General features: G+C 41.9%; 2 protein-coding genes across 4 annotated transcripts; both read right to left on the bottom strand.

The window, feature by feature from the left end:
* Positions 1–917: 917 nt before the first annotated feature.
* On the bottom strand, positions 918–17,355 carry TAGLN3 (transgelin 3). 3 transcript variants are annotated; one of them, XM_048960964.1, is made up of 6 exons: positions 16,776–17,355; positions 11,777–11,889; positions 11,153–11,334; positions 10,122–10,296; positions 5,231–5,333; positions 918–1,472 (listed from the first exon to the last, which is right to left on the bottom strand). In XM_048960964.1, exons 3-6 carry the CDS (start codon positions 11,330–11,332, stop codon positions 1,331–1,333), a joined length of 600 nt encoding a protein of 199 aa, XP_048816921.1. In that variant the 5' UTR covers positions 11,333–11,334; positions 11,777–11,889; positions 16,776–17,355; the 3' UTR covers positions 918–1,330. The 3 variants fall into 3 exon arrangements, with proteins under 3 accessions (XP_048816921.1, XP_048816918.1, XP_048816929.1); XM_048960961.1 differs by lacking the exon at positions 16,776–17,355 and having other exon boundaries at positions 11,777–11,985; XM_048960972.1 differs by lacking the exons at positions 11,777–11,889; positions 16,776–17,355 and having other exon boundaries at positions 11,153–11,751.
* Positions 17,356–17,367: 12 nt separating this feature from the next.
* ABHD10 (abhydrolase domain containing 10, depalmitoylase) lies at positions 17,368–26,927 on the bottom strand. The gene is made up of 6 exons (XM_048951723.1): positions 26,808–26,927; positions 25,428–25,621; positions 22,433–22,609; positions 21,564–21,675; positions 20,515–20,652; positions 17,368–20,060 (listed from the first exon to the last, which is right to left on the bottom strand). The coding sequence occupies exons 1-6, from the start codon at positions 26,925–26,927 to the stop codon at positions 19,719–19,721; spliced, it is 1,083 nt and encodes a 360-aa protein (XP_048807680.1). The 3' UTR covers positions 17,368–19,718.
* Between the last annotated feature and the right edge of the window lie 395 nt (positions 26,928–27,322).

The raw sequence follows: 27,322 nt of genomic DNA, 5'->3' as shown, positions 1-27,322 counted from the left end.
GGTAGGCTGAAGCTTAATCTGGGATGGGAGAATCACCCTCCCACTTTACACACCAGTAGAAATTTTTGAAGCAGTGTCATTGTGTGAGCCACTGGCTCCAGGGCTAGTTAGTGGGCAACCAGCTGCCACTGGGGGTCACTAGGTTCAGACACACACAGGGCAGCATGCAGCAAACAGAAGTCACCACTACTTCTGTGTAGGCCCCTCACAACAGGTTATTAGCTTTCCAGATGTTATGTCTTCAGGCCTTTTTGGAATTCTGTTATGAATTTTAAAAGCTCACAAAGTTATCCCATTTCCCTTCCTACTTGCTGAGAGGAAAAAAAAATTGATTGGGATTTGCAAGTGAATTCTTAATAGGAAAGAAACTTGCTGAGAAAATAGCGTGGCCCCTGAATGTATGTGTGATGTGCAATCTACACTAAGGGTCAGGTGAACTACTCTGGTGAGCTCCTGTGGCCAGATGACTGCACCAGCAAGCAGTGCTTCTATTGGCTCTCCAGCAAACTGTCTCATAATCAACTATTTGTCCAGTTTGCATTCCATCAGAGATGAGAATAACAAAATCCTTGAATTCAAACAAGTGGTATTAATGTCTGGAGCTTTCTGGAACACCTCTTCTGTTTCTTCTGAGTGCTTAAAACACAGCTTAGTTTGCAGTGTTTTGTTTGATGTAACATCAATCAGCACAAAGTGAAAGCTGTTTTCACCTCTGACAGATTTTCCTTTCAAAGTGAAGAACTCTCTGAGGATTGCATTGCTGTCATGAAGACTCACTGTTGGTTTTACCAACTTTGGCTGGGATGGAGTTGGAGGCAAGAAAGACTGAGGCATCAAAACATGTCATTCCTCAGCATTGTACCATGCTATAAGAGGTTCAAATTGCTGTTCTTTCCTTCAAAAAAATGAGGCCAATATGTGTTTAAATGTCTTTATTCTTAGATCAAACAATGTCATCACTGAATTGAGGAACGAGATTACTGGTTGAGATATAAGAGAAATGTGAGACAAATATGGAAGATAACACTTTGCAAATAAATTAAAACAGAATAATTGTCTTTGCATAGTTCAGAAGTGAAAAGTAGGAGGCAGCAGTGCGCATGTGCTGTGAACTGACACACAACACCACGAAAACCCAAGTTCCTAGATGAACTCCTGTAGCTGCAAATAAAACAAACCAAACAAAAAAATACCCCACACCTCAGAGCACTAACTATTAAAAACAGGCAGAAAGAGAACTAATGAGCTTATTTTAATTTTTTTTTTCTTTTTCTGTTGTTGCTGAACAGACCATGCTGCAGGAGTGTTTTCTCTACAGACAGAGGTGCTTTTAGATAATCTGCCTTGGCATCCCATAGCCCGTCATACCCGACTGTGAGGCTCCTTTGTTGCTGCCCATCTGAAGGCCTATTACGTTCTGTCCCTGACGAAGCTGCTCTTCTGAAAACCCCCGTCGATTCTGCTGTGCTTTCCTGTACAGGTGCATACAAAAAAACAACACAGACATTCTGCATATGTCCAGATGATTGTGAACAGCAATCTGAAATTGGCTCATGTTAACAGCTCCTCCCTTGTACTGCAGTATTTAATTTGCACCATCCTCCTGGATGGACAATACTGGCTGGGCTAATGGCTTTCCTGCAGTTAGAAGTGCTCTCTTCAAACCCACACCACTTCAGTCTTTCACTGTACCACCTACTCACAACCTTCAGGATCATAGCTTGCCCAGCAACTATGATAGGTAAAATATTTATGTAGCTCTGTGTATAGAGTTTGTATTTTGTCCTATAGCTCTCAGAAGCCGTAGTCTACAGGAGCTGATCACTAAGATACTTATCTGTTCTGTAGTACAAATTGATATCTGTCTACAGCAATGGTATACATTCAACTCAGTGGAGTCAGTGTGAGTGCAATGTACCCAGAGAAACAAAGAGACAGCAAAGTGGCTTGCTCATTTTCACAAGTGTGGATGATGGTTGCCTGCAGGGCAGAACAATTGCCCTGTTGCCATTTCCAGATCTCTCTTCTCTAAAGCAATAGACTTTGGCCTTTGCACCTGTGTCTTAACTGTATGACAGTCCTTTATCTTCTGCCAAAACATGCTGACTATTTTTGCTTGGCATTAGCAGTCTCAAAAGCCATCCAGATCAATGAATCTTTGTTGGACCTTAAAAAGAGCCTCTTTTCCCTGAAAATAGCACTGGGGAAAAAAAAGAAGCACAAAAGTTTGTACTTGATTAATCTTTCATTTACACAAGGTGGGGAAAACAAGTCACTTACAAGGGAGAAGGATCAATCTGTTACTGCCAAATAAATGGCAAGAACCTACAGTCTCAAAGGGAGGGAGGCTTTCAGCCAGCTCCCATCCAGGTACAACCTCTCTGCCATCTGTGTCTGTTTGTCCTGAGATCAGGTTATCTAGCAATATGACAACACATTACAATTCCCTTTTCTCCTCACTCCATCACAAGATGGGAATGTTAGATTGGGTGCCTGCTGTGACTGAAAGTCACCAACACAATCCTCTGTGAGGATCTGATCCTGTGCAGTGGCTGAGCTCAGGTCCAGAAGAGCACTTCAGATCTCTCAAGAATGGATCCCACGCCAATGTGCAGATGAGTACGAGGGCTTATAGCACCCTACCACAGGCTCTTCCCAGAAAGCATGTGTATGGGAACTGTTGAGTCACGGCCTGAACCTGACTGATCATCTGGGGAAAGGACCAGGTCAGCCCTGGGAGCACAGGTGAAGGCAATTCAGCTGTGTGACCAGAAGGGGTGGAGCCTGGCTGCACCTCTCTTAGACCTCATTTAAGAGCTGACTGCCAGAGGGGAAGGATCTCTGGTTGGAGATCCCTTCCTTGTGGAGTTTTCCCTGTAAGCCTAGATCTCTGGAGATGAGGGGAGCGTTCTCTCCCTCTTTATCCCTTTTGCCATTTCACTCTTGTATCTTGTACCTTACCACCGCACTAATCTTTGCAACTTTTCCAACTGCCATTTTGGAGGCAGGCACACAGAGTTTTGGGCACCTCATACAGCAATTCTATCTCACTGCTGCAAAATTTCTTTTGCAGAACCCTTACGCGGGCAGCAAAGCACTGCCAGTATCTCTGAGAGAGGATGTTTTTGGAACTACTCCTATTACATAATTGAATCTCAGGTTCACTGCGACTGTCTCTATTTTAATTAAAATCCCAGAAACACGATCTACCTTTTTTTCCCCTTGGACTTTTCAGCTGTGCTGTGGAGTGAATCCAGAGGAAGAAGTTGATATGTAAGTATGACTAGGAAAGAAAAATAAGAACTGCACAGAAAAAATTAAAAAAGAGACCAAGGATATGCTAATAAAAGTTGATTACTTGTATCGTTTGGATCACGTGGTGTTATTTTTACAATCATAAATGCTGCCCTTAGAATATGATAGTCTTATAGATAACAGCAGGTACTTGTGATTTGCTTTTAGGCTGGTGGAAGCAGGCATAACAAAGGCTGTAGAAAAGGAGGTGGGAGCATCTCACACTGCTGCAAGTTGTCTTTGACCTGTTTGCTATCACTCAACAACACTTTCTCTGCCACTGTGCAGACTTATTAACTTTTCATGCCAACTTTGCACCAGAGCCAGAGGCTTCCGACTCACAGATAACAAACAGCAGTGGATCCATGAGCCTCACCAGGACACGCAGTGAAATAGCAGGCAGGCCCGATGGGAGCAGGCATGCAAGACACAGAATATGGAAAGCTAAGCAGCTTTGCCCATATGTGGGGATGTATTGATCACTGCTGATCCCTATGTGGATACTCTTGTTCCTTTTAATCTTGACATCTTTCAGTTTATCTTAAGGTGATTAAGAATCAGTCTGAATGCTCTGACTCATGAATAATGATGGGTGATGGGGAGAGGACTCGATCTGCCTGAACGGGTGGTTAAGCTACTCAGAAAGCAGTTCCCAGTCTGCCATATGTTATCTCCTTATAGAAATAACAGTTTTCCTGAAGGCAGCAGCTATGAAACAGTCTTTCAGGGACTGCAGCAGACGCAGGCTGGCAATGTAGCCCAGACAGTCAAGAAGGAGGGAGATGATCTTCAGGTACGCCAATGAAAACTATTCCATCCACAATTAAGAGCAGATATGAAAATTAATTTTTCATTTGTTTCCATTTGTTATAGTTTGTTATAGTTACATAAAACAAATAAGCCTGTCTGGGTCATGGTGAATTCATGTCTGGTTTAAATTAAAGCATGTAACTGGATTTGAATTTAAAAACCTATTATATTCAGGAAGTAAAAATCTCTTTGTGGTCTGTATGAAGTAAATTTAAATGAATGCCACATGAAGAATGTATAGGAGTTGACACTTGCTCACCTAAACTTCAGGTCTCCTTTAGCCTCTGTTAAACCACTTCAAACTTTAAGAAAAGTTTGCTTGCTGATCCTCAACTAATCATCAGAAATTTCAGGGAAACCAATGACCAGCAGGCAGCACTCTTTTCTTTAACATGCCTCAGCTGTTTTAGCATAAGAAGTACTTTTGGGTAGAGGAACCTCATTTCAACACAGTGTCTGTGAGCAAGAGGCATTACTGTAGAAGGATTTCCTTTTTTTCTGCCCTTCTTCTCAGCCTCCCTAACCAAGGCAAACGGGGCGGTAGAGCAAATAAACATCTTTTCCAAGACAGAGAATTCTCTGCAGATAAGTGGTACTCCACAAGAAAAAAAAAAAAAAGGCTAAGAAAGAAATCCAGTAGGATCTCCATATGTCCAAAGCAGGGCAGCTCAATAGAAAGGGGTGCCTGCAGGTGGAACTCAGAGCTGCAGCCGTGGGTGAGGTGCTGCTCAGTCCTGGCACCAATAGCACTTTTCCAGCTCCAGGGCAGGAGAGATGTGAGGAAGAGGACTACCTGAGAAAAGGCAGCAGCATGGACGCACTGCATCCCTCCTACAGGGCTCCTTCTCAGCAGCCCTGGTGTAACTTCTGGCTGACAAGATGTAGTTAGGCAGAGGCCAAATGATGCTGATATGCTGGGAACCAGTGAAGGGCAGAAAGTGCTGCTGCCTGGTTGGATATTTGATCCCCTTGTCTAGACTCCAAAAAGGAAATCTCTTCACTACAAGGACATTTTGCAAAGATTCTTCCTTTCCTTCCCCAGTAAATTTCTTCGAAGGCCAAGAACAGACAATAATACCAGCTTTCCATGAAAGTCAGCTCTGGGAAACTGTGCCTTGGACATTACCTGTGAAACCAGGATGGATCCCCTTTGTAGCATCCATCATCCTTGGTGACTGCCAAACTGCCTAGAGCCATTAAGGTTCTCTGCACTGCTGCCATGTCCTTCCCTGGAAAGGCAAACAGCAAAACCAATATAAGAAATACTCACATAACAAATAGCTTGGCACATTGATCAATGCCTTCATCCAATGCATTAACTGCTTCCCTTGGCTACTCTGAAAAAGTACACTAGAAGCATTATAAGTGCTATTTTAGAGTTGCTCAAATTGAAGTGCTGACATGCAAGAGATTATGAAAAAGATTATCAAAGGAACGGTGTTAAAGCAAAATTCAACTATTTGGGAATTTTCAAGTTTCAAAGCTATTTTAATGCATTCACCCTTGCTATTTTAAGCCATTCTAAATTTTGTGCTAAGAGAACACTTTGGCGTAAAAAGAATGATAATGTGCTCAGTAAAACATGGCTGAAGGAGAGCAATGTGACAAATAACTGTGCTGGGCCTCTTTGCTTCACCTGCAAACTGATCCCATCATGTAAGCACTGGCAGTTGCAGACAGTCCTCATGCTGACAGAGTACCTGGCAGTCCTGGAAAGGACTCGTGCAGATTAACTTGCACCACCCTTTCCCAAATTACCCATCAAATCACTTCCCAAATCCTTCCTACTGGCTTCCCTTCACAGGCTGTCAGAAGTCGATGCTCTTCAGTTGCTGTCATCCAGTCCTAACTTACATTATTTTTCTACAGTTTCCCTCTTTACCTTACCACGCTTGATTCCTCATTTCAAAATGCCAGTGCTCATCTCCCCTTTAGCCAAATAAAGTTACTATACCTGGTCTTCACTACTTGTTAATGTTCTTCCGTAAACAACAGAGAGAAAAAGCTTCTCAGGGGATAATTTCCCATCTATACTGTGAGGTGATGGACTTGTCAATTACTTGCCTAGATGTATGCTTTCCATCTGCTTGAGAATTCACCAATTTTCCAAGATGGCACCTTGAAATATAAGGCTCATTTCCAAAAGATGTTGCTATTCCTGTTGTCAGTATTTGTTTTTATTTTAAAAAACAGTACCCACTCCTCTGATCTTTCCTTCCAAAATTAAGGTAGGAAGTAAATTTTCCTTTTGTATCAACATCTTCTGTTTATTTCTCCACTTAATTAAAAAAGAAACAAGTGAGGGTTTTTTGTGTGTGTTTTTGTTTTGTTTTTGAAAAAATGAAGGATACTCCTTTTTTTTTTTTTTGTTTCTTCCCCTGCACTTGGCTACTAGGTGTGAAAAAAGCAGAGAACATTAGGCAAGCAAATAGAAACAAGCAAATTCTATCTGATTACCCAACTCAAACACAATGACATTTAGAAAACTCTCTAGCAAGTACTTCACTAGGAGCTGCCACATATCTTTGCAATGGTGTGAGCTGATTAAGTTTTTGGAAATTTTGTTTCATATACCTTTTTTTTTCTTCTGAAATGAAAATGGAAATAGGTGTTCAAGGCAAGGGTGGACAGGGCTCTGAGCAATCTGATTTAGCAGCTGGCAATGCTGCCCGCAGCAGGGGGTCAGAACTAGATGATCTTTGAGGTGTCCTCCAACACAAGGCATCCTAAGCCCTGGAAATCTTCCCCACGCATTCCTTCTGTTCCAATTCTTCCTTTTTCCTGAAATCACCTTTCTAGTTAAAGGAACTAATTTTGAACAAAAGTTCTTCATATGGGGAAATAAGTTCCTCACAAAATCATGTGATGCTCAAGATATGACTATGACAGCAGACTCCAGAAATGCCTCCCATGGAATAGTGTTAATGAAAAGCACTGTAGACCAGTAGGAGTGCACAGGAAAGGAGCTTAGCACATAGTGTATAAGCATCACCCTGATTACAGGTGGATGAAGCTTGGGGCTCTGGTTCACACAGACCTCACTGCATAAGGCACTGGCTAAGGTGAAGATGACACCCTAAAGCTGAAAATGACTTGCGGCTTCCAGCTGTGACTGGCACATAGGCCATTACAGTTTACAGGAATCTTCTCTGCAGGGGACCATTTGTACAGAAAACAAATTGTCAGCCATCCGGGATCCTCCCGTGCCCGTGTTTGTTAACCAGACTGTGTCAGATGGTCCCTGCTTGAGGGAGGGCAGCTGAGGGTCGGCCTCTTGCACAGGCACGTACACAGGGAGCAGCGTGGGGCGGGATGCTCGGAGCTCCCCACAGCAGCAGATGTACCATATGCCTCAACAGATGCCACAAATAACCTCCTTGGGATGCCCATCGTGGTAACAAACAGGGATGAGGAGAGATGTGGAAAAAGGATTTAAAAGTGAATGAGCTGAATAACGACAGCAAGCACGTACACACAGATAGAAAAAGAAAAGAAACAAAAGACGGGTAGCACAATATATCCCGCTGGGCCCGGTGGAACCATCTGGCAGCCCCTCCTATGCTCTGCACTCAGCTCTGCTTCCCTTCTCAGTGGCGAGGGGAGAGGCTGCAGGGCAACTGCAAGCGGGGCCCAGTGCTCCTGCACATGCATTGGCCACTCAGTCAGGGAAAACCCCAGATGTGCTTCATCTTGTGGCATCTACCCTCTCATCCTTTGCAGTAAGCCCTGTAGAGAATCTTGGCATGGCATATTAGAGGAGGCGGGGGGCTCAGTCACATCTCTCCCTTTCTCTCTGGGGAAGTGTGGCCAGAAGGAAGGGCTGAGACCCACAGAGGAGAACTGCTCTGAACCATATTCCCGAGACACTTCTTTGTGCAAGCTGGGCTATAAACAGAGTTACATCTGCCTCTTACCTCTCTGGAAATATGGCAGGGAGCTATCTGTAAAACAGCAAACACGCTCTCTTGGGCATGGACTAGGAAAGGCTGCTCACTTTTCTCTTCTTTTAAGAAGGACCAAAGGAGAGGTGACGCCGTTGAGAAATACACCAGATGGACTGAGTGAGTTTGAAACAACCTACAGCAGATTGCGTACTAAAACATTTTCTTCAATCATTACTAAGAATCTCAAAGCAAAAAAAGCTCTTGGAAAATAATCAGAGACAGTCAAACTCTTTTATCACCCACACATAATTTTCTTTCCACGTAAACATACGTTGATGCTTGCTGCCTCTCTAAACACATTGTGGCCTGGAAGTATTTTCTGAAGTGTAGAAGTTATGTAATTATGAAAGATTCTGTCCTTTCTGCCTAGCCCATATGTCAAATTTCTGATGTTTCAGACTCAAAACAATAGTGATGCTGGAGATCAGAGCTACGGTTAGGCAAGAAGCCCTCACATGATTACTCCTGCAAGTGCTGCTTCACTTCAGCACTCTAATGACCAGCATGAGGGATGGAAAGAGAATGGGGAAAAGACAAAGATCAGTTTTGAGAAGGCCTAAAATGACCATGGAGAAAAGTCCTGTACATCTCTCCCCTGGGCTGAAAGTTGTGTTTTGACACTCTGTGATCTGGAAGTTTTTCCCCTTACATCTGCTGAGGAATGGAGATGAGTGAAAGAAAGAAAATGAAGAGATTGCCACCACAATTAGGAGCTCTACCTTTAAAACCAAGTCCTTTTCATTGTAAGGATTGACTTCTTTTATTTGCATTATGCAAAAGTGTTATGAAATGCAGAAGCCTGCAACCAAAAGCACCTGAAATGAACTAATATCATCCCTTCTAGTATAGATGAAGCTTCCCTTTCAACAGCCTGCTAGGCTGAGGAAGAGGGTGTTACTCCAGGGAAGTAAAAACCCTTTCATTTAAAATATTTAAAGGTAGATTGGAAAAAATATGAAAAAATGACCTGGAAGAAACAACCCAGCTCTTGCATCCGAAGGCGAGATCTGTCCAGTACCCTGAGAGCCTAGTAATGCAGTCTGTCAGTACGTCCTCCCATTCTAACCTATCTGCAAAGAGCTCCCCTGTGTTTCATGCCTGAAGCTGTCCTTGAAAGAAGAGATCTCTTCCACATATCCCAACAGCCTGTGAAAACAGATCTCAGTGTTTTCACTCCACCTGTGTTCCTACACAAATGATACTGATTGGCTTTCTCAATAGATCGCTCTCCTTCCACCGTTTCATTTTCACAACAGATTTTTGACCCTTCCAGTTTTCTGCACACCTGCCTTTCACTACCCTGGCACTGTCTTTGCTTTGAGTCCCTGCATTTTGTCCTGAGAGATGCAAGATACACAGTGCATTTCACAAGAGCACCAGGAAGAGCGCATCACCACAGAGGTGGCAAAAGCAGCCATGCAAACACTCAAATGACTCAACTCTTTGGCAGCTACAACGCACAATGTTCACTTCATGTCCGGGAAGGAGTGTATTCACCTCCAGGTGAATATACAGGGCACTCAGATTTTTGCTGTTGCCATAGTGACTTTTCTGGCAAGACTGTATTGTTGCAGAGAGATACTCAGCTAACACATTAGCAGTGAGCTCTGCTCTCTCTAATCATAAAGGAGCCCTCATCTGCTCTATAGAGGCATGTATGCTCCTGGGAATGCACTTTATGGCTCTAATTTAAGCTTTGCTTATAATTTGAAAACTGTAATAAAAGCTCGTCATCACAAAATAAGGGTTTCCCCTATTTGCTCTTAGAAGCTATTTTACTTGGAAATAATTAGCATAGAGAGCAGTTGTTTCATTAGGTCTATGGATTTCTGTCAAAATGATGAGCTTTTGGATAACACATAAGCTTGGAAAAACTCCATTATGCCCTCAGGGTAATATAAATCCCTCAGAGGAGATAATGCACCATGGGAAGAACATGGTAATGAGATAAGGCAAACAGAAACAAAAGATAATTACATTAGAGAATATGCCTTAGACAAAATGCACTATTACAACACATCAAAGCCGAGTAAAATGAAGACTGCAAGCTGACTTCCAGTTTATTATTTTTACCTTCCCATAAATCCACTGTCTGGAAAATATCTGTTGTTCTTACTCCGTAGATTTCAGCAGCTTTTAAGAACTGAGAAATTTGTTCCATCTGCTTGAAAGCCATTTTTGATTCAGAGATCTTTGCAATGGGTTCATTTCCCTTTGGATGTAAACTGTTTATTAACTTGCATAACAGCTGAGAGAGAAACACAGAAACAAAATGAGAAAGCAGTCACCAAACTAGGAGAAATTTCTGCACATGAAATGATGCTGTAAAATGCTTTCAATCTAGACAGTTTCTGTTAGGGATGTAATTTCTTCTATCAGGAACAAACAAGAGATTGATGATAGTCAAAGTATATTAGAAAGGTATTAGAGCTTTCATTAACCAATGGCAATAGCCCGACCGAATAAATCCTCATCTGCTAGAAGCAGCAAAGCAATCACTGGTAAGTTATGTAACAACTGACAGAGAAGAAACCACATGCTCGAGCCAAAAAAATAAGCAATGTCAATTGAAATATTGTTGAAGTCACTTTGGCAGAGATTCAATGATTAGCGTATTTCTGCGGCTCTGTGCAAACAGCAGCATCTGCCTGTTGTTCAATAAACCAAAAGGATACAATTGTTATAGCTACAGAATGATTCACAAGAAGAAAACACTTCTTCAACACCTGTTCACCTTTTTCGTTTTTCTGTAAATACTATTTCTTAAAGAGAAAATTATACATCTAGTTTTAAAAGCAGATCTCATTTAACTGCATGAAGAAAGGCACTGAAGGAATGAGTCATACCCATATATAATGTGCATGACTCATAAGAATCATAAGCACTATACTAATCCCAGTACTCCAGCAGAATAATTATTTTCTGAGATTAGGATTCACAAGCAAAAGGAAATCAGTCAGATGCTAGGACACCTCTTACTGCACTGGCCATGAGCTCTGACCAATTTCGCCGGATGGAGACAGAAATCAAGGACACATAGTAATATATACTAATTCACTGCATGCACAAAGATACTCAAGTAGAGAGTTAAACAGATAGCTCACCGTTCCATCCATCAGCCAGGTCTGGAAATGCTGCCTTCCAGGAGGAGGGGGTTCGATCTGTTCCTCACACTGCACGATAATCCAGTTCGCCAGCCTAGACTCTAATTCCGGGTCATATTTCTGTTCAATCTTTTCCTGAACTTCTCGGCTTAAGCCATAGCTTGGTCCTCTGTTAGCCATTTCTGGAACCAAAGCAGAACTCGGTTAGCAGGGAAGGTCTTGGTGCGCAGCTGTTAGGTAGACACCGGAAAATTAGAGAATAAAGGACAGAGCAGCCTGCCCTATACATTAGGCAGTTGAGCAGATGTTCATCAACACTGAAAGTCACTGTATGGCACTGCTTATAGCTGTTCTGCAGAGCAGGGGAGGGATCAGCAGGGGAATATCATTTTCCAAAAGCATACATCAGCCACAACATTTCTTGCTTTTTAAAAAAGAAGAAAAGAAGGAAAACAGAAATACCCTCCCTTACCCCAACAACAAAAACAGAAGGTGAAAATGAAGATTTAAAGCAGAGTAGGTTTCAGAGAGCGGCTTCTGCTGTGATTGCAGAGAATATAATAGAGTTCTCAGATCGATGTTACAAGCTGCCTGCAAATCCAGAAACGCTTTAAAATTGCCTACCTAACGCTTGCCAGTAAGAAGAAGGTTATACATGGGAGCTCCAGGAATCCTTTTGAGATGCAGTCGGGTTCTTCTTCAGCAGAGATGCAGGGATGGATATCCAGATCAGCAACCTGAAAAGCGTCAATGGATTTAAGAGACAGAGGCTGCCACAATGCCCTGCTGCCGCTGCAGCATCGTGGTTTGAAGAACAGTGTATTGATTTGATTTTCCTCACATATGAGGAGGGTCAGAGCAGGGGCGTTGCTAAGAGCCATTAAAGAGGCCTGCCTCCTCCGTTGCAGCTGGGGGATCTGTTTATCTCGCCCATCTGCAGACTGCTCTCAGGCGTGTTTTCTCAGCCCTGTGTGGTTCACCCCACAGACTCAGCTTTATTCCACCCAGTCTGCATCACCCCAAACTACAGCAAGCATCCCAGCTCACGATAGTTAGCAATGTAAACAGAAGGGCTTCATCATATGCCCTGTTACACAAAGGTAACACAAATTACTACGCATTTCATTTATTTTTAAACATGAAGCAGAAGCAGAACCTTTTTTCTCCCTGTTCTGCAGCATGATGCTAGCAGGTTTACAGCATGAGAAGTAATTTCTCCTCCAGCCTGCCCAAGTGCTCAAAAAAGTTACAGTACAGGGAAAATAAGATGGAAAGCCAAGGAAGAGAAAGCAGGCAGCAGAGTGTTACCATCACCCTATCTGTGCTATGTATTAGGCTACCAGATATCATCCCAAGAAAATAACTTGAGCCACTAAAAATAAGGGAGGATCACTGAAAATTAGTAACTATACTGTAAAGCACAGAGGTTGTGCTTTCTGTGGGTGTGAGTCAGCATGCCTCCAGCAATAGCAAGGGAGCTACGCCCATGTACGTACGGAGGTTTAATTTTGATTGTACCACTGCAGTGGTAGGAGGAAAAGGGAAGAGAGGAAAGAGAAGAGATTCTTCTTCAGATGTCATTTGCACAGGTTTATTCCTTGTTAAACAAAATCACTGCACTCCAGTCTGAGTTGCATCAGCCCTGCTAAGAAACAGCTCCCATTTGGCAAATGAATTGCGATCAGCTGGAAATGAAAGGAGGCTGACAAACCCAAGAAGGATTCACAGTCAGCATTACCAGAAAAACTCCTTCTACAGCCTTGGAAAAAAAATAAAATAAGGAGAAAAATGTACAGCTGCTTGTTTACCTGTCTCATAATGGCCTCCTCATCCATTATTTCCTTATTTTAAAACCACAAATTCTCAGATTTATACTGCTCAGGATGCTCCTGGGCTTGAAAAAACTCGAGATGAAAAATTTAATAGATGACCTGATTTACTGTTGTCTTCCACGAGCATTTCATTTAGTGCTTTCTCTTCTATGCCCTGGTAGTTTTAAAACCCCATGAAATATTGGATTACATAACTCAGAGCCTGTTACGTGACAAGGCCATCACTTGAACACTTTCCATTCCTGAGAACACGCTGTTAGATGCAAAGCAAATGTGCAGGACCAAGAGTGCAAACCAAGCCTGAAGACTGGAGTAGGAGCAAACTGCAGCTGCAACAGTAAAATACAGCACAGGATGGTTAAGGGCCTTCCACTCTTTGGCCAGTCCCACAAAAAAAAAAAACCCAAAAATAAAAACAAACAAACAAAAAACCTACATTTTGTACTATCAGATCTTTTTTATTCTTCTGTTTAAAACAGAGCTCCCAAGACTGCTCATTTGTTTCTGGTCACATCAGGGTGCTGTGTGCTTACTAGCAATGGGATTTCACTAAGGTCATGCCTCCTTGCACAAGCCTCTGGCCTTCTTTCTGACTTGGGGGCAGCAGTGGGTAATTTAACTCTCTTGAGCTGAAGAGCAAAGGTCTCCCCGTTCACAGATGTTGGCTCTGCAACGTGTTCTCGAGGGATCATTCCACGCCAAGAAAGCTGAAAAGCCATCTTGTCCTTCAATATCAATTTTTAATAAGGCTTTGAAACCCAGGAAAGCTGCAGAAGATTGGAAGAACACCAGGCTCATACCAATATTTTCAAAGCACGGCAATCAAATTGTAAGCCTGCTATTATGTCATCAAGCCACAGAAAAAACAATGGAACGAGTTTGGCTTGAAAAGAGATGGTGATGATACAATGTACTAAGAGCTCTGCAATACAGTGTGCTTAGTGACTGCACACTAATTGATCAGGGAGCTAAACTGATTCTAAAGCAACACGACTCAGTAAAGAAATTAAAGCTAACTGTAATGACTGAAATTGAGAAATTAATTATCAGGTATATTTTCATTGAGTTTGTACAGGAACGTGTTTCCAGGCCTGAGCTATTTAATGTGTCATCAGCAAAAACAAAAGAAGCCCAAACTCTCAGTAACATAAGCTTCACAAGCTTCAATGAACAAACAACAAAAATAATGACAACTCCTTGAAAACAGTCTACCTGGAAGCAGGTAAAATGGTATCTCAACATAGCCATAGTCAGAGACAGGAAACTGCTTTATAGAATGTAGCACTGTTCTGTGGAGCAGCAGATGCTGAAGCACAGAGGGTGATGGAATATCATCAGGTGGGCACAGTGTCTGGGTAAGATAATGTGACCAAAGGACTCCACTGAGCTAAGTGCAGAAGGTGCAGCAGCAATGAGAATCACTACAGCTGGTTCTGACACTCACTCTCCACAAACAGTGCTGAAAGAATACAGGAAATTCAAATAGTTATTCCAGTGACCAGAGGACTGAAAATAGACTCTTTGCAGTGAATAGGAAGTAAGAAGGATTACCTGTTTAGCTCACCAAAACTGCAAGTGCAATGGCAAGCACATATGGTTTCAAAGCAAAGGAGAATTCAAGTTTCTTTTCTTGGATAAATGCATACAACAGACTGATGGTCAGAATCATGACATGGAAGAAAGGATCAGACTTTCAGCAGCAAAGGTATTACCATTAGAACATTCCACTTACAGTTTCCAATAGATTTTGTCTCATTTATTTTTCCTTGGTAACCCAAGATTGGAACTTAGAACTAAAATAGAATTCTACCGACTGAATGGAAGATGGAGCTAAAATAGAATTCTTTTTAGCGAATGGAGAGGGAGCTTGAAGACTTCAAATTAAGATTTAATGCCTGTAAATGCCATGGCTCATCTTATGCTTCAAATAATACAGATAATCACAATATTACAAGTTTCAAAATCTGTGAACAGCCGCCAGCAACAGTAAAGCTGATGTTAATTTCTTCACTACCTGTGTCTAGACCCGCAGCCTTCAATGCCTTCTAACTGGAACACAAAGACAAAAGTACACCTTGCTCTCCCACAAAGCAACCCTTGACCTTTGTTAGATTTGGTGTTTGTCAACTCACTCCATAGAAAGAGTCTGGTGATTTCAGCCATCCCCAAATACTGTCTGTCAAAAGTATGCTGATCAACTCCCATGAGATAAAGCAATCCAGCAATTAGAATAACTGGCAAATCCAGGCTCCATTCCCCCAGTCACCACAATGCAACAGCAAGTATTTCACAACCAGGTTACAAAATAAAAATAAAAAATAAAATAAAAAAAAAAAAAATGGAAAGTTTCCAAAGTTGTAGAACTTTGAGCACATCCTTTCACAAGGAAACTCTTCTGGAGGTTTGCTGAAGATGCTCCCTATGTATACACCTATGTGCTGACGCTGCGGTTTCTAGAGATGCACAGATGATGCTAACTCTGTGCAAGCCCAGGGCATCTGTGGAGAAATGCAAGGACAGAGAAGTATTCTGCAGACCTGGTCTATTTATGGCCTTTCTTTGTCGTAAGAATAACATAACCCAGGGAAGCGGCTGAGTCACCATCCCTGCATGTGTTCAAAAACGTTTTGGATGTGGTGCTCAGGGATATCATTTAGCAGAGGGTTGTTAGGGTAGTATGGTTAGGTTGTGGTTGGACTTGGTGATCTCTATGGGCTTTCCCAACCTGAGCAATTCTATGATTCTATAAATACATACCAAAGAGAGATGAGATCCTGCAGCAACGAAGTCAATCTAAACTGGGTGAACTGACCTATGAGGTCATAAAGCTTTAACATAATTGTTTACTTTTTTTTTTTATTTAATAAATAATTCTGAAGTGTAAGGCAGACCTCTTTCTAACAGGACAACTGAGTAATACTTAACAATGAATTTCACATTCAATGACTAATTCAATGAATTAGTATTCCCCAAGGCAGTTTTCCTTCTGCTCTTGCACTTCTTCAGAAAATGCTTTAACCATGTACTGCAGTACAACTAGAGCACTAAAAACATGAGAGCAGCTGTGAACATCACTAGTTGAAAGTTTCTTCTCTATGGCATATTTTTACTTGATATGAAAAGCAGTGTACCGTAAATCATTTTGTTCCATCGAGTAAGCATGTCCAAGGGAAAGCATGTAATCAAAATTAACATAAGAAAGAAGCAGCAGGAGGCAGTTCCTCTCAGGCCTGTCCAGCTAGGATGTTTTTGTACTCAGTGTTTGTGCAAGAGAAAATAAACTGCCTACACTGAAGCTGTATGGTACACTTCATACCATGGAACTCAACCGAGAAAGAAAAAAAGGCTGCTGCATGTACTACAAAGCCAAACAACAGAAGGTGCAGAACAACTGGAATACAAGACAGGATAAAAATTGATGTATAAAAAGTTACATTAGCGCAGCTCACTATTCAGAGGCTAAGAGTGCTTGCTTGATAGGAAACCAGTTTAATATGCTTTATAGACTTTTTCAGTGCATTATGGTCTACTGCAGAGCTTAATCACACACATATGCAAAAGAATCCACCATTTCCCTCCCTTCAGAAAGAATCATCATCTGTGTTTCACAATTCAAGTAGTTCCACAGATTTTTGCAGCAAATTGGAAACAAAAACATCGTTAAGGACAGAGACAACTGAAGTCAGTGGTTAATGCTTCTGTTTCTTTTGGTGACGTCTAGCACTTGATTCTTTGATATTATATGGTAATCAAGCTTCTGTGACTTGCTATATAGGCTTTTTGTTACTTACTCATGAAATTTGATTCCTTGGCAGGAGTTAATGATCTGTATTTAAGATGTTATGCACAGAAGAAATATACCCCAGGTGGTTTGATCAAAATCAACAAGAGAATATGCTGAGTTGCTCTGTTTGTGTCCAGAGCTTCCACGTTCCACATGGCAGCAGCATCACTCCCTACATCTGTACTACACTTAGTGACAGATGAGCCCAGAAGTCGTTTTCAGACCTGCCAAAAGTGAAGGATAATGAAGATGCTTACTAACAACTTAAATTACGAGTACTTAGCAAAAATAACTAAAGATAGATGAAGGTGCTCAGAAAAAAACAATCCTCCAAGAGCCACAAGATAGAGCTGCTTGTACTGGTAAATCAGAAAACACAAAATACTGTTTAAATGTGCATGTTACATATTCATAAAATACACTTTATACTTGGCAGCAAATTAGATGTATGCAAAAAAACAAACAGAGGCTAACAATTCATTACAAAAAAATTCTAATAATTTATACCTCTTTCCAAACATGTGGTACCCTAGTTTAATATAATATTTCCACAGAAGTTTATTTATACTTGTCTTTTTGCTTATTATACTTATACAACTAACATTGAAAACGATTCATTATCCAGACACTGACAAGGCAAAGATGAAGGAGATGCCACATGCAGTAATTCTGGGGACAAATACAGTATTGAAAATAAACTGACAACACTCTAACATACAAATATTTCGTTACTCAAGATTGTCAAGACTTCCTGAGAGGTCAAGAGCTGGCCATCAGTACGATGTAAATCTCTGGTTTCAGCATTGGGATAGCTGTGCCATAATGTTGTTTTCCTTCAGACTTTCTGTTACTGCAATTAGCAGCACAGCTTTGACAACATGAGCATGGTAACAGAGAACGTGTTGGAGCCTATTGGTTATCATCTATCCCCTCTTCCTGGCATTCTGAACACAAGCTGGCAGTGATCAAAATGCTGGCAGTTTCCAGCCTGAACACAAGGAAAATGCTGTGCCTGCAATGAGAACAGAGCTACAGTGGTAAATTTAGAGGAAAAAACATCTGCCTACAAAAAGTCTGCCTCTTCATATTTACAGGAATACATACTGAGTTAATAAAGTGGCAAGGGAGAACAGAGAGGGACACTAGTATCCACTGAATCTCAATGCACTGTCTGGAATAATATCTCTACTAAGGAAGTACAACCTGTTTTTGCACTTACACCGTATATAACAAGTGAGGGCTGTAACTGTAATGTAAATGCTATCACTAACTGCCATTCAGCAAGGAGAGAAGTAAGGAAAACAGGCAGATCTACCAAACAACCAGCACAAAAATACCCCTATCATGACCCTTTGGTAATGCTGACATTAAGGCAACTGATGCTGCAGTTTTGTATCCTCAACAACTATGCTCATCTGCCTTCTCTCACCTGAACGCTGTTACAACAGTGGCGAGACAAAAACCCACTCTCCAAACCACTCACACAACTGTTCCCCTCACATCTGTTTTCCACTGTCTTGCTCAAAGGCACTGCAACAAGACGACCTTACCCATGAAATATGAATAATTAAATAAACACTGTGGTGAAGCTTTGGAAGAATACAGTGTAATTCTTTCGAGAGAGTTACACAGCTCCAGATTATGCACACATATAAACATATTTCCCTGTCTGAACTACTACAGTTGAACTGAATGTTTATAGGCATGAGCCTCAATTAAAAACCAAACCAAACAAAAAAAACCCTAAAAGGCATCTATCATAATTGCTAATTTTAAGCCTTAATTGATATTAACTATTCCTGAATTCCTGCACTGCACCTTTTTCAACTTTTTCTTAGGAGGCAAAGCAATCCAAAAGATGTGAAAAAATACATTTAAAAATTATCATGGGTAATCTATGAGCAGAAAGTTTTTAATTAACTTAATTGTGATTTCCCTATGTCTATATAACTCACAAAACTTTTCAGGTTTTATTATGTGCAAGTGTCCCATGGCTACACATAGACGGTAAGTGTTCAACAATACATAAACACATTGAGCCTTCAGGAGTGGAAAGGGCTGAGCAACCTGCATATGTTGTCTTTGTTCATTTTCCTCAAAAGTATGTCTTCAAGAGGTTGTAAAGCTTCAAAACTTAAGGAAGATGTGAAACTGCTGACTTAACACCAAGATGATATATTATTCCCTTAACAGTAGTTCCATAAATTATTTTTTATGAAAGGCATGAAGAGATTAAGTACTTCCGATGAGCATGTATAAAAGGGTTCTACCTGTACTTTAAGGCTGTATGTCCTTAAGCTCTTAAAGCCTCTGCAACAGGAGTGGGGGCATTCATCTTTGTTAAGTTTTGTCTTCATATATTATAAGGAAATCCCAAATTAACTTACTCCTTATTTATCACCCCAAGCACACCGTCAGGGAGTGCCTTTCATTTTAGAATGTAAATACTGCTTAAGAATACTACCATCAGTGATGAAGAGTCTGCTTACTTCATATTGTTCACTAGATCAGCAAATTCAGTAAACACTTAAATTGTGCACTGCCTTGCACAGATGGATGAAATACAACATTATAGGAAAACAACTGTACTGAAACAGCATCAAAAACATGGGAAATTGAACTTGTACTGTACAAGGTCAACAGTAACAAAACTGAACGAGCATTTCAGTACAAAAGGGTAGGAAGCTCGTGGAAAAAAAAGATTTAAGAGGTAAAGCAGAGGTTCTATACCCAGCAGCAGCACCTCCTTACATTTTGGTCTATCAGTGCAAATGCAGCATTAAAAAAAAATATATCTATATTTACAAAACAGAGGTAAGGAAACAGCAGATAGAGCTCTGTTCCTACTGTGATAGTCACGCCACTAGAATAATCTCAGTGAGAACAGGGTTTCTGCTACTGATGGAAAAGAGTCAGGTGTAGGCTTCATCTATTCGTGCTGCTCTGCAGATTATGTTAGCATTGCCAACTTGTCAATTAAATCATCAACGGTATTCACAAGAAGTTTTGTGTCTTCCTTCTCACTCATTCGATGTTGGCCGGCTTTGCGGAGGATGACATCCACATCTTTGCTCAGAACACGATCAGCAACTTGCATAGAGATCTGCCAAGGGACGTCCCCATCCTTCATGCCGTGAATAAGACGGATGGGACACATTATAGGGATAGGGCTATTGAGCAGACAGTGATTTTCTGCTTCTTTAATGAAGTCGTAGGTCAAGGAGTAATATCCTTCCTCGTTATGCTTTGTTGGAAACTTCCACACACCTTTCTCTTCTATTTCTTTTTGTACCTATAAAAAGTGCAAGGTATAAAACACAGATGTTACTGTGGTGTTTTTTTTAGAATGTTTCAATTTATTCTTGTTCTAAACACACTAAAACTTTGCCCCTTGAAAGCACAATCCTTATCTACAGTATGCTGAATAGGATTCAACCCAATTTTAATGCAGATATAAGGTATTTCAACACCAAAATCTAATAGACTGTAGAACAACAGGGATGTGACTTCACATCCTGTATGCCACAGTAACATAAACACAGGATAGGTTCATACCAGCATCATACTAGAAGCAACGTATTTTGCAGACACTTTGATTATCATAAATTTTCTGCTTACCTCCACCACAAACACAGAAAAAATACTGGAAGACTTGAAGGGAAAGTACAGCTTGAACAACAGATTTTTTTTCAAGCATTTAGCTTGACAAATTTTTTGACTGCACAACAGACAACGATCAGCTTTACCTCAATGGGAAGCCTCTTAAAGGCAGTCACAAGATGGTCTGCTGCTACAGCTACTCCAACTAGAGCAGCGACTTTATCTGGGCGTGCTATTGCAGCATGAAGCATCAGCCATCCTCCTAAGCTGGAGCCCACTAGAATCTTAAAAGAGAAAAAATCAGATGTTATTTTATAGGAAACAGCTTTTATTTTCTTTTTACAAAGCGTCGGCTTTCATCTAACTACTTAAACCTCGGACATAATCCTGCTGTCCTTACCCAGGCAGAACTGCTGTCACCTCCAGTGGAAATTTTGCCTGAGTAAGCACCGCAGAATCTGGAATGTTATTATTCTTTTTGTTTGATATGGCTGATTATTGGCCTCTGAGACTGAAACACTGTAAACAAAATGAGAGTTGAAGCAATTCAGTATCGCGTGCATATTTTTTTCCCTTCTTAAAATAAATGCACATCACAAAGGCTCTGTGCAGTGACAGAGGTCAGCAAAAGCAACTCAGAAAATAAAATGCTTTTCAAATACAGTATTACGTTTTTCTGGGATGCAGACTGACTTTCTCACATTCATTTCAAAAGTAAATGAAGAAGCCAAACATATTGTTTCTGTTGTTGTTTTTTTTAAAGCTATTTTATCATATAGAACATCTTAACTTTCAACATTTCTGCAAATCCCTCAATAAATACATCAGCAGTGGAACAAAGCCTCACTCTTCCACGAGGAGAGCTTCCACGAGGAGCTCCTTGTCCCTCTTTGTCCCTCCACAAGCCTTTCCCAAATCCCTTGGGACCAGACCAGGGCTGATGTAACCCAGTGCCAGTGACAGATCTGCCCTACTGAACCATCCCTTGCCTACCCATACCTTCATAAAGTTGTGATCCACTTGTTTGCAAAAGAAGCCCTACAAATAATGTCATCTCAAATGAGTCTGCTTGACAGCTACCAGATGCAAGTTATTAAACAGAAGCTACTCTATGCAGCACCTACTGCAGTATATCTTTGTACAATATTCCATCTTGAGGAAAAAACATGTTCTATATTTAAGAATGAAATACAACCTGTGGTCCATCTGTAAGTTCATCCAGTATAGACAGAACATCTTTTCTCCATTTCCCAATCGTACACTCCTCAAAGTTCCCCTGTGAACTTCCACATCCTGTATAATCAAACCTGAAAAAATGATCATCAAAAGTTGTGGTACCTACCTACAGCAACACAGGTACTAAAACTAAGCAGTATTGTTTAACAGAAATTAAACAGAGGACCCAATACACTGCACTGAATATTTTCTTTCTTGGTCCCACACATCACTATGTGGTTTATACACAGATGATCAAACAGTTGCATTTCACGTAGCCATATCCAAATTTATCAGGGTATTTCCCAAACAAGGAATTTGACAAATTCCCTTACAACTAAAAAACAACATACTTCAATATTAAAGGCTCTTTACAAGTGCAAAAGCTCTTCTAAATGCTTTATGCAATCAGGAAGACTTACAAAGCTCAGCATTCAGCCGGAATACTCAAAATATATTACCAAGCATGTGCACGTTTCTCCACAACCACAGAAGGAATGGGATAGCTCAGTACAATTCAGCAGTTAAAAACCATGCTTACAGACATAATTTAGAAAAAAAAAATAGTATTTCACATGCTAAAACTAATATTTCTAAGTGTTTTCTTTATTTTTCTTTGTTGTGCCCTTAGCTTTAACATGTAACACTGGCTAGACCACAGAAATTTAGATACATTTCTTTCAAATTACATTGTCCTGATCTACCTCAGCCCCTCAACAGACAGAAATTCTATGTCTGAAAGAGAGACACTCATTAGCTTGCATGCAGCACAGCATGCACCTCAAATCAAACACCCAAGTCTACATATGATACTTATTTCATATTCTCAAGAACAACATTTCTACATACCTGACGAAGGCATGACCTAGACAGCTGCAGAAATCTTCAAGGGCAGTTGCTTTCTGACCATTCATATTTGACTGCAAGCCTGGAAGGAAAATAACCCCTGGATTCCTGCCTTTCAGCTTACGGTAGGCTAGATTCGGTCGATCTGGTCGAGTAAGAAAACTGACTGATGATTTCCACCTGCAAACTAATAAGGAAAGCTATGAAGTACCACCACCAAGACAGCTCTGGCAGAAATAATAACATTTTATAAAATGAGAATTCAGGAAATATATATATGTTATGTGAAATTAAGACACAGGCTCAGGAGAAAAGAAAGACAGAAGTGTCTTCTACACTCTTCAATACTGTAATGTAATGATTTGAAGGTGCTCGGTAGCAACATCAGTCACATAAGGAGTCCATTCAGCAACGAGTAAAGTGGCTGACAGAAATGGAGCACTAAGATATGCTATGCTTCTCCTCACATTGTATATCATCTGGAATATTTACTTATCTCTCATAAAATGACAGCTTCTTCATCGGCTTAAAAAAAGTTAAGTGAATACCAAGTAATTCTGTTCTGAACCTAAAGCACTGTGTGGGATGAAATAGATAACACACAGCCTCTCACAGCTATTGCTGCTTGAACACTGAAAACTAGCAGGGTGATAAGCTCTGAGTCAAGTTCCTCACAACTGTTTCATCTTAACAGCATTCTTTTCCTTAGACACAAAAGGTTAAAAAATAAAGCTGTTAATTTCTGTTAATAAAGAAAAAAAAGTATTAAACACAACTCATAAGGAGAAAGAGCTGACTGTTGTAGACCTATGAATTTCTCATCATCTCCTAAAGAGGCAAACATCTCCCATCACATGGTCTTGTGCATTCTTCCTGGAGAGGATAAATTCTACCTGCACTCAAGTGGCTGTCTTTACCTACAAGAAGCTAAATATTTTGCAAGTATTTAAAAGGTGCAAGATTATTTAGTTCAACTTCTTTCAAAGTGACCTGCAATGTACTGTCAGACCTTAGCAGTTTTCCCATCAGTACACTGAGAACATATTTTTTTCATTTTTGTTAAGGCTAAAGACAACAACCCAGACACATTTGGAAAGAAACACTGAGGTCTGAGCTGTTATTCGCATTAACAACCGTCCACAAATGGAGCTGGCTTTGAGCAAGGAACACAGATTGATAAAGGAAGTGCTACCAAATGAAAACTATGTTGAGTTTCAACAGCTGCTACTGTATTTAATCTGAATTTAGCAGTCAGCTTTACCTCTACTGTGGATGAAGATAAGTGGTTTGTAGAGAGGTGTTACAAGGAATTAATCCACTCTATTATCCCTCTCAGCAAGGGAAAGCCTGGGCAGGACTTCTGATAAGACTGATAAGACTCTGACAATCTTTAGAGGAGCACTGGTTCTTGAATACCATTAATCAAAAAGTGGAGCACAAAAACTGCACAACCCTAAAAAAATATATCAGGACACCGTGGTGGTATAACCACTGGTCAACATACTGCAAAAACCAGCTTTGAGAGTGCCACAACACTTAACTATTCTGCTGCTTCCTCTCACAAAGAAAGATATTATATTCAAGTCTTTTGTTTCAGTTTGCATGTGTACAAGTAAAAGTGCCATTTTATCCGTCACGTAAAGAGGGGACAGTTCTTCATCCCACTGATGCACGATGGGGAATAGATACAACACTAGAAGTTTATTTGTTTAGATACCTTCACACTATGCACTGTCTCTATCAGTAAGGCAATCAATTCTGTCTGCCTGTCGGTAAGAGATGCATCAATAACTGCTAAACTTCATAGAAAAAAGTGAGGAATATGTCTCTCCCATATGTACTCATAACCATCTTCCAGGCCATTACATTTCCATCCTATAGCACTCTGGAACTGACCTCAACCTGCCCGAGTTCTAAAATCTAAACTGAGCCACAAGAGAACAAAACAACTCCATGAATGAATGCTGCGCATTCTGCAAGTTACTCCACATGCACCAGCAGCAATTCAAACTCAAATAATCCAAAAGCCTAAAGAAATCACCTCAGCCAGCCAACTACAATGCATACTTCCCTGCAGTCACATGCTAGGACTCCTCTTTCAACAGCTGAGAACATTAATTATCTGCACAATTACCAGTACTTTCTTCTCCTTATTTCATAGAATCACCGCATAGAATCACTAAGGACCACTAAGACCATCTATTCAACCATCAGCTCCCCACCATGCCCACTACATGTTCCTCAACGCCACATCCACACAGTTCTTGAATGCCTCCAGGGCTGGTGACTCCACCTGGGCAGCCTGTGCCACTGCCTCACTGGAATGTTTCCTAATATCCAACCTGAACCTTCCCTGGTGCAACTTAAGGCCATCCCTCTCGTCCTATCACTGTTACAAGGGAGAATAAACTGATCCCACCTCACCACAGCCTCCCTTCAGGAAGTTGTAGAGTGCAGTGATGTCTCCCCTGAGCCTCCTCTTCTCCAGACTCAACAATCTCAGCTCTCTCAGCCACTCCTCATAAGACTTGTGCTCCACACCCCTCACCAGTTTCTTTTCCCTCTCTGGACACGCTCCAGGACACTGATGTCTTTCTTGTAGCGAGGGGCCCAATACTAAACGCAGTACATGAGATGCAGCCTCACCAGAGCTGAGTACAGACGGACGATCACCTCCTTGCTCCCGCTGGCTGCACTGTTTCTGATACAAGCCAACACGCCGCTGGCCCTGGCCACCTGGGCGCACTGCCGGCTCACATTCAGCTATCCGCTAACACCCCAAGCTCCTTTCCCCCTGCGCAGTTTTCCAGCCACTCTGCTCCCAGCGTGTAGCAATGCACGGGGCTGTTGCGACCAAAGCGCAGGACCGTGCACTCGCTCAAGAAGCGGAGCGGCCCCATTCCCACCCCAGGGACCGGCGCCGTGCCCTGACACCCCTATCTCGCCCTGCCTGGCGGCGAAGGAGCGCCAGCAGGGCAGCCTCGGGGCCCCTCCTTACCCGGGAGCCCCAGGGCCGCGCTCAGCAGCGGAAACCTCAACAGCGGGACTGAGGCGCGGCCACCGCTCCGCCGCAGCCCCAGCGCCGCCGCCATGTCCGCCTCCACGCGCATGCGCCTCCGGGGCCCTGAATGGCGGACTCGAGAGGAGGGGGGTCCGACGGTCCGTGGGCTGGTGTGGCTGAGCGGGTGAACCCTGCCGGCACGGTCACGGGCAGGTAAAATGCCAGCCAAACTGCGAGGCTCTGGGACGTGAGCGATTGCCGTGGTGCTGTGAAACAACAACCCAAAAAAATCAGTACCCCATGGTGATCGTTCATTTTTTTTAAATTTTTTTTTCAAATGAGGTGGATCGTAGAAATGAGAAAGTTACTGTGTAGGTACAGTGAGCAGACTGTGCTCACAGAATCACAGGATATCCGAGTTGGAATGTACTCACAGGGATCGTTGAGTCAACTGCTGGCTCCACATAGGACCACCCGAAATCCAAACTGCTGCCATGATGCCTCCCCTCAGCCCCCTCGGCTTTGGGCTAAGCAAACCACAGGACCTCAGCTGCTCCTCATAAACATTGCTCTCCAGACCCTTCCCCATTGCAGCCCTCCTTTGGATAATCTCTAACAGTTTTATTTCCTTCTGACATTATGGCAGCCAAAGCTGCACCCAGTGCAGGAGGTACGTACATCTGGGGCTGCCCCATCCCAGGTGCAGAATCCAACATTGCTCTTGTTCAGCTTCACGCTGTTGGTGATTTTGTCGAGACTTCTTTGCAAGACTTCTCCGCCTTTGAAGGAGCGAACAGCTCTCCTATCAGTATAGTGCTGTCCTCAAACTTATCCTACATCCCAGTCCTGCATCCAGACACCATCTCTACATCAAACCTTTCCCTTCAGATAAAGCACTTAATCCTGTAGAAAGGGGTGTGATTCAAATGGCTTTGGGAACACCACTGGTTTTGTTGGATTGCTTTCTAGATTTCTAAAATATCAAACGAAAGCACTGGAACCAAACCAAAGAAAAGCGGGGTTGCACATCTCCTGTTGATGCCATCAGGAAAACAGACCTGGTGTCTTGTTCTAGTTGGACCTACAGAACAGGCTCTGGGAGATTCTGACATGGCAGAGCATTGCTTGTGCACACAGCTGCCCTGCAGAAGCTGTGCTATTGAAATCACAGAGCGTCTGCAAGAAATGGTGGCAAACTGGGAAGAGATCACTGTTTTCTTTTGTTAGCCTTGCTTGGGAAGCTGATTCCTGCTGCCATCTGGAGAACCAGAAGGGAGCTACTCAGCGGACCATGCAGGGAAGGGCAAGCAAGGTCTGGGTGAGGAGTGGTACCCTTTAAGTACAGTTTTATTTACTTCTTGACTGAAGTTAATATACCTGTGACTCCGTGCAGGACAAACAATAAGAGCAGGTCAGCAACATCTGCTCAGGCTGCTGCATCCAACCAGGCTCTGGGCACCACATGGTAATGCCATCGTGGTGACTTTTGAGTGCCATGGTGACATTTGAGCATCTCCCACTGTAACCCTCAGACAGTTCCATTGGATTTTGCTTGCTGACCAGCAGGGCGGAAACTGTCTCATTGCAGAAATGGCTGCAAGTGCAAACTTTGGGTAAATGGAGACAAGAGAAAGTGAACCATGTGCAGAAACATCTGCTTCTGATTCAGAGAACCTGGCTGAATCCTAAGGCTGCCCTTCTGCTGATCCTCCAAGACAGGATCAAGGAACATCTGGTGATGCTGCCATAGCATTGATAATGGATGGAAAGCAGTCAGAAACATTTATTGATGAAGACAAAACCAAATGTTTATCTCATACTTTTTATGAAGAAAGTACAGGCAAACCCGACATCTTTTCTGCCCTCAGCTTTCCAGAGAAACTCTGGGTGTT

The sequence above is a fragment of the Lagopus muta genome, chromosome 1 (assembly GCF_023343835.1).
Source record: "Lagopus muta isolate bLagMut1 chromosome 1, bLagMut1 primary, whole genome shotgun sequence".
In the NCBI taxonomy this organism is placed as follows: Eukaryota; Metazoa; Chordata; class Aves; order Galliformes; family Phasianidae; genus Lagopus; species Lagopus muta.
The sequence above is the reverse complement of the archived record's forward strand: the minus strand, read 5'-3'. Positions and strand labels throughout refer to the sequence as shown.

What these genes read in the sequence shown, in the direction of transcription:
- TAGLN3 (XM_048960964.1), bottom strand. Translation starts at nt 11,332, where the DNA reads ATGGCTAACAGAGGACCAAGCTATGGCTTAAGCCGAGAAGTTCAGGAA. An exon ending in CCTGGCTGATGGATGGAACG is followed by an intron (nt 10,297 to 11,152) that starts GTGAGCTATCTG and finishes TTTCTCTCTCAG; the next exon opens with CTGTTATGCAAGTTAATAAA. An exon ending in GACAGTGGATTTATGGGAAG is followed by an intron (nt 5,334 to 10,121) that starts GTAAAAATAATA and finishes TTGCCTTTCCAG; the next exon opens with GGAAGGACATGGCAGCAGTG.
- ABHD10 (XM_048951723.1), bottom strand. Translation starts at nt 26,927, where the DNA reads ATGGCACTCAAAAGTCACCACGATGGCATTACCATGTGGTGCCCAGAG. An exon ending in TGTCCTGCACGGAGTCACAG is followed by an intron (nt 25,622 to 26,807) that starts GTATATTAACTT and finishes CCGTGCCGGCAG; the next exon opens with GGTTCACCCGCTCAGCCACA. An exon ending in CTAGGTCATGCCTTCGTCAG is followed by an intron (nt 21,676 to 22,432) that starts GTATGTAGAAAT and finishes TCATTTTTTCAG; the next exon opens with GTTTGATTATACAGGATGTG.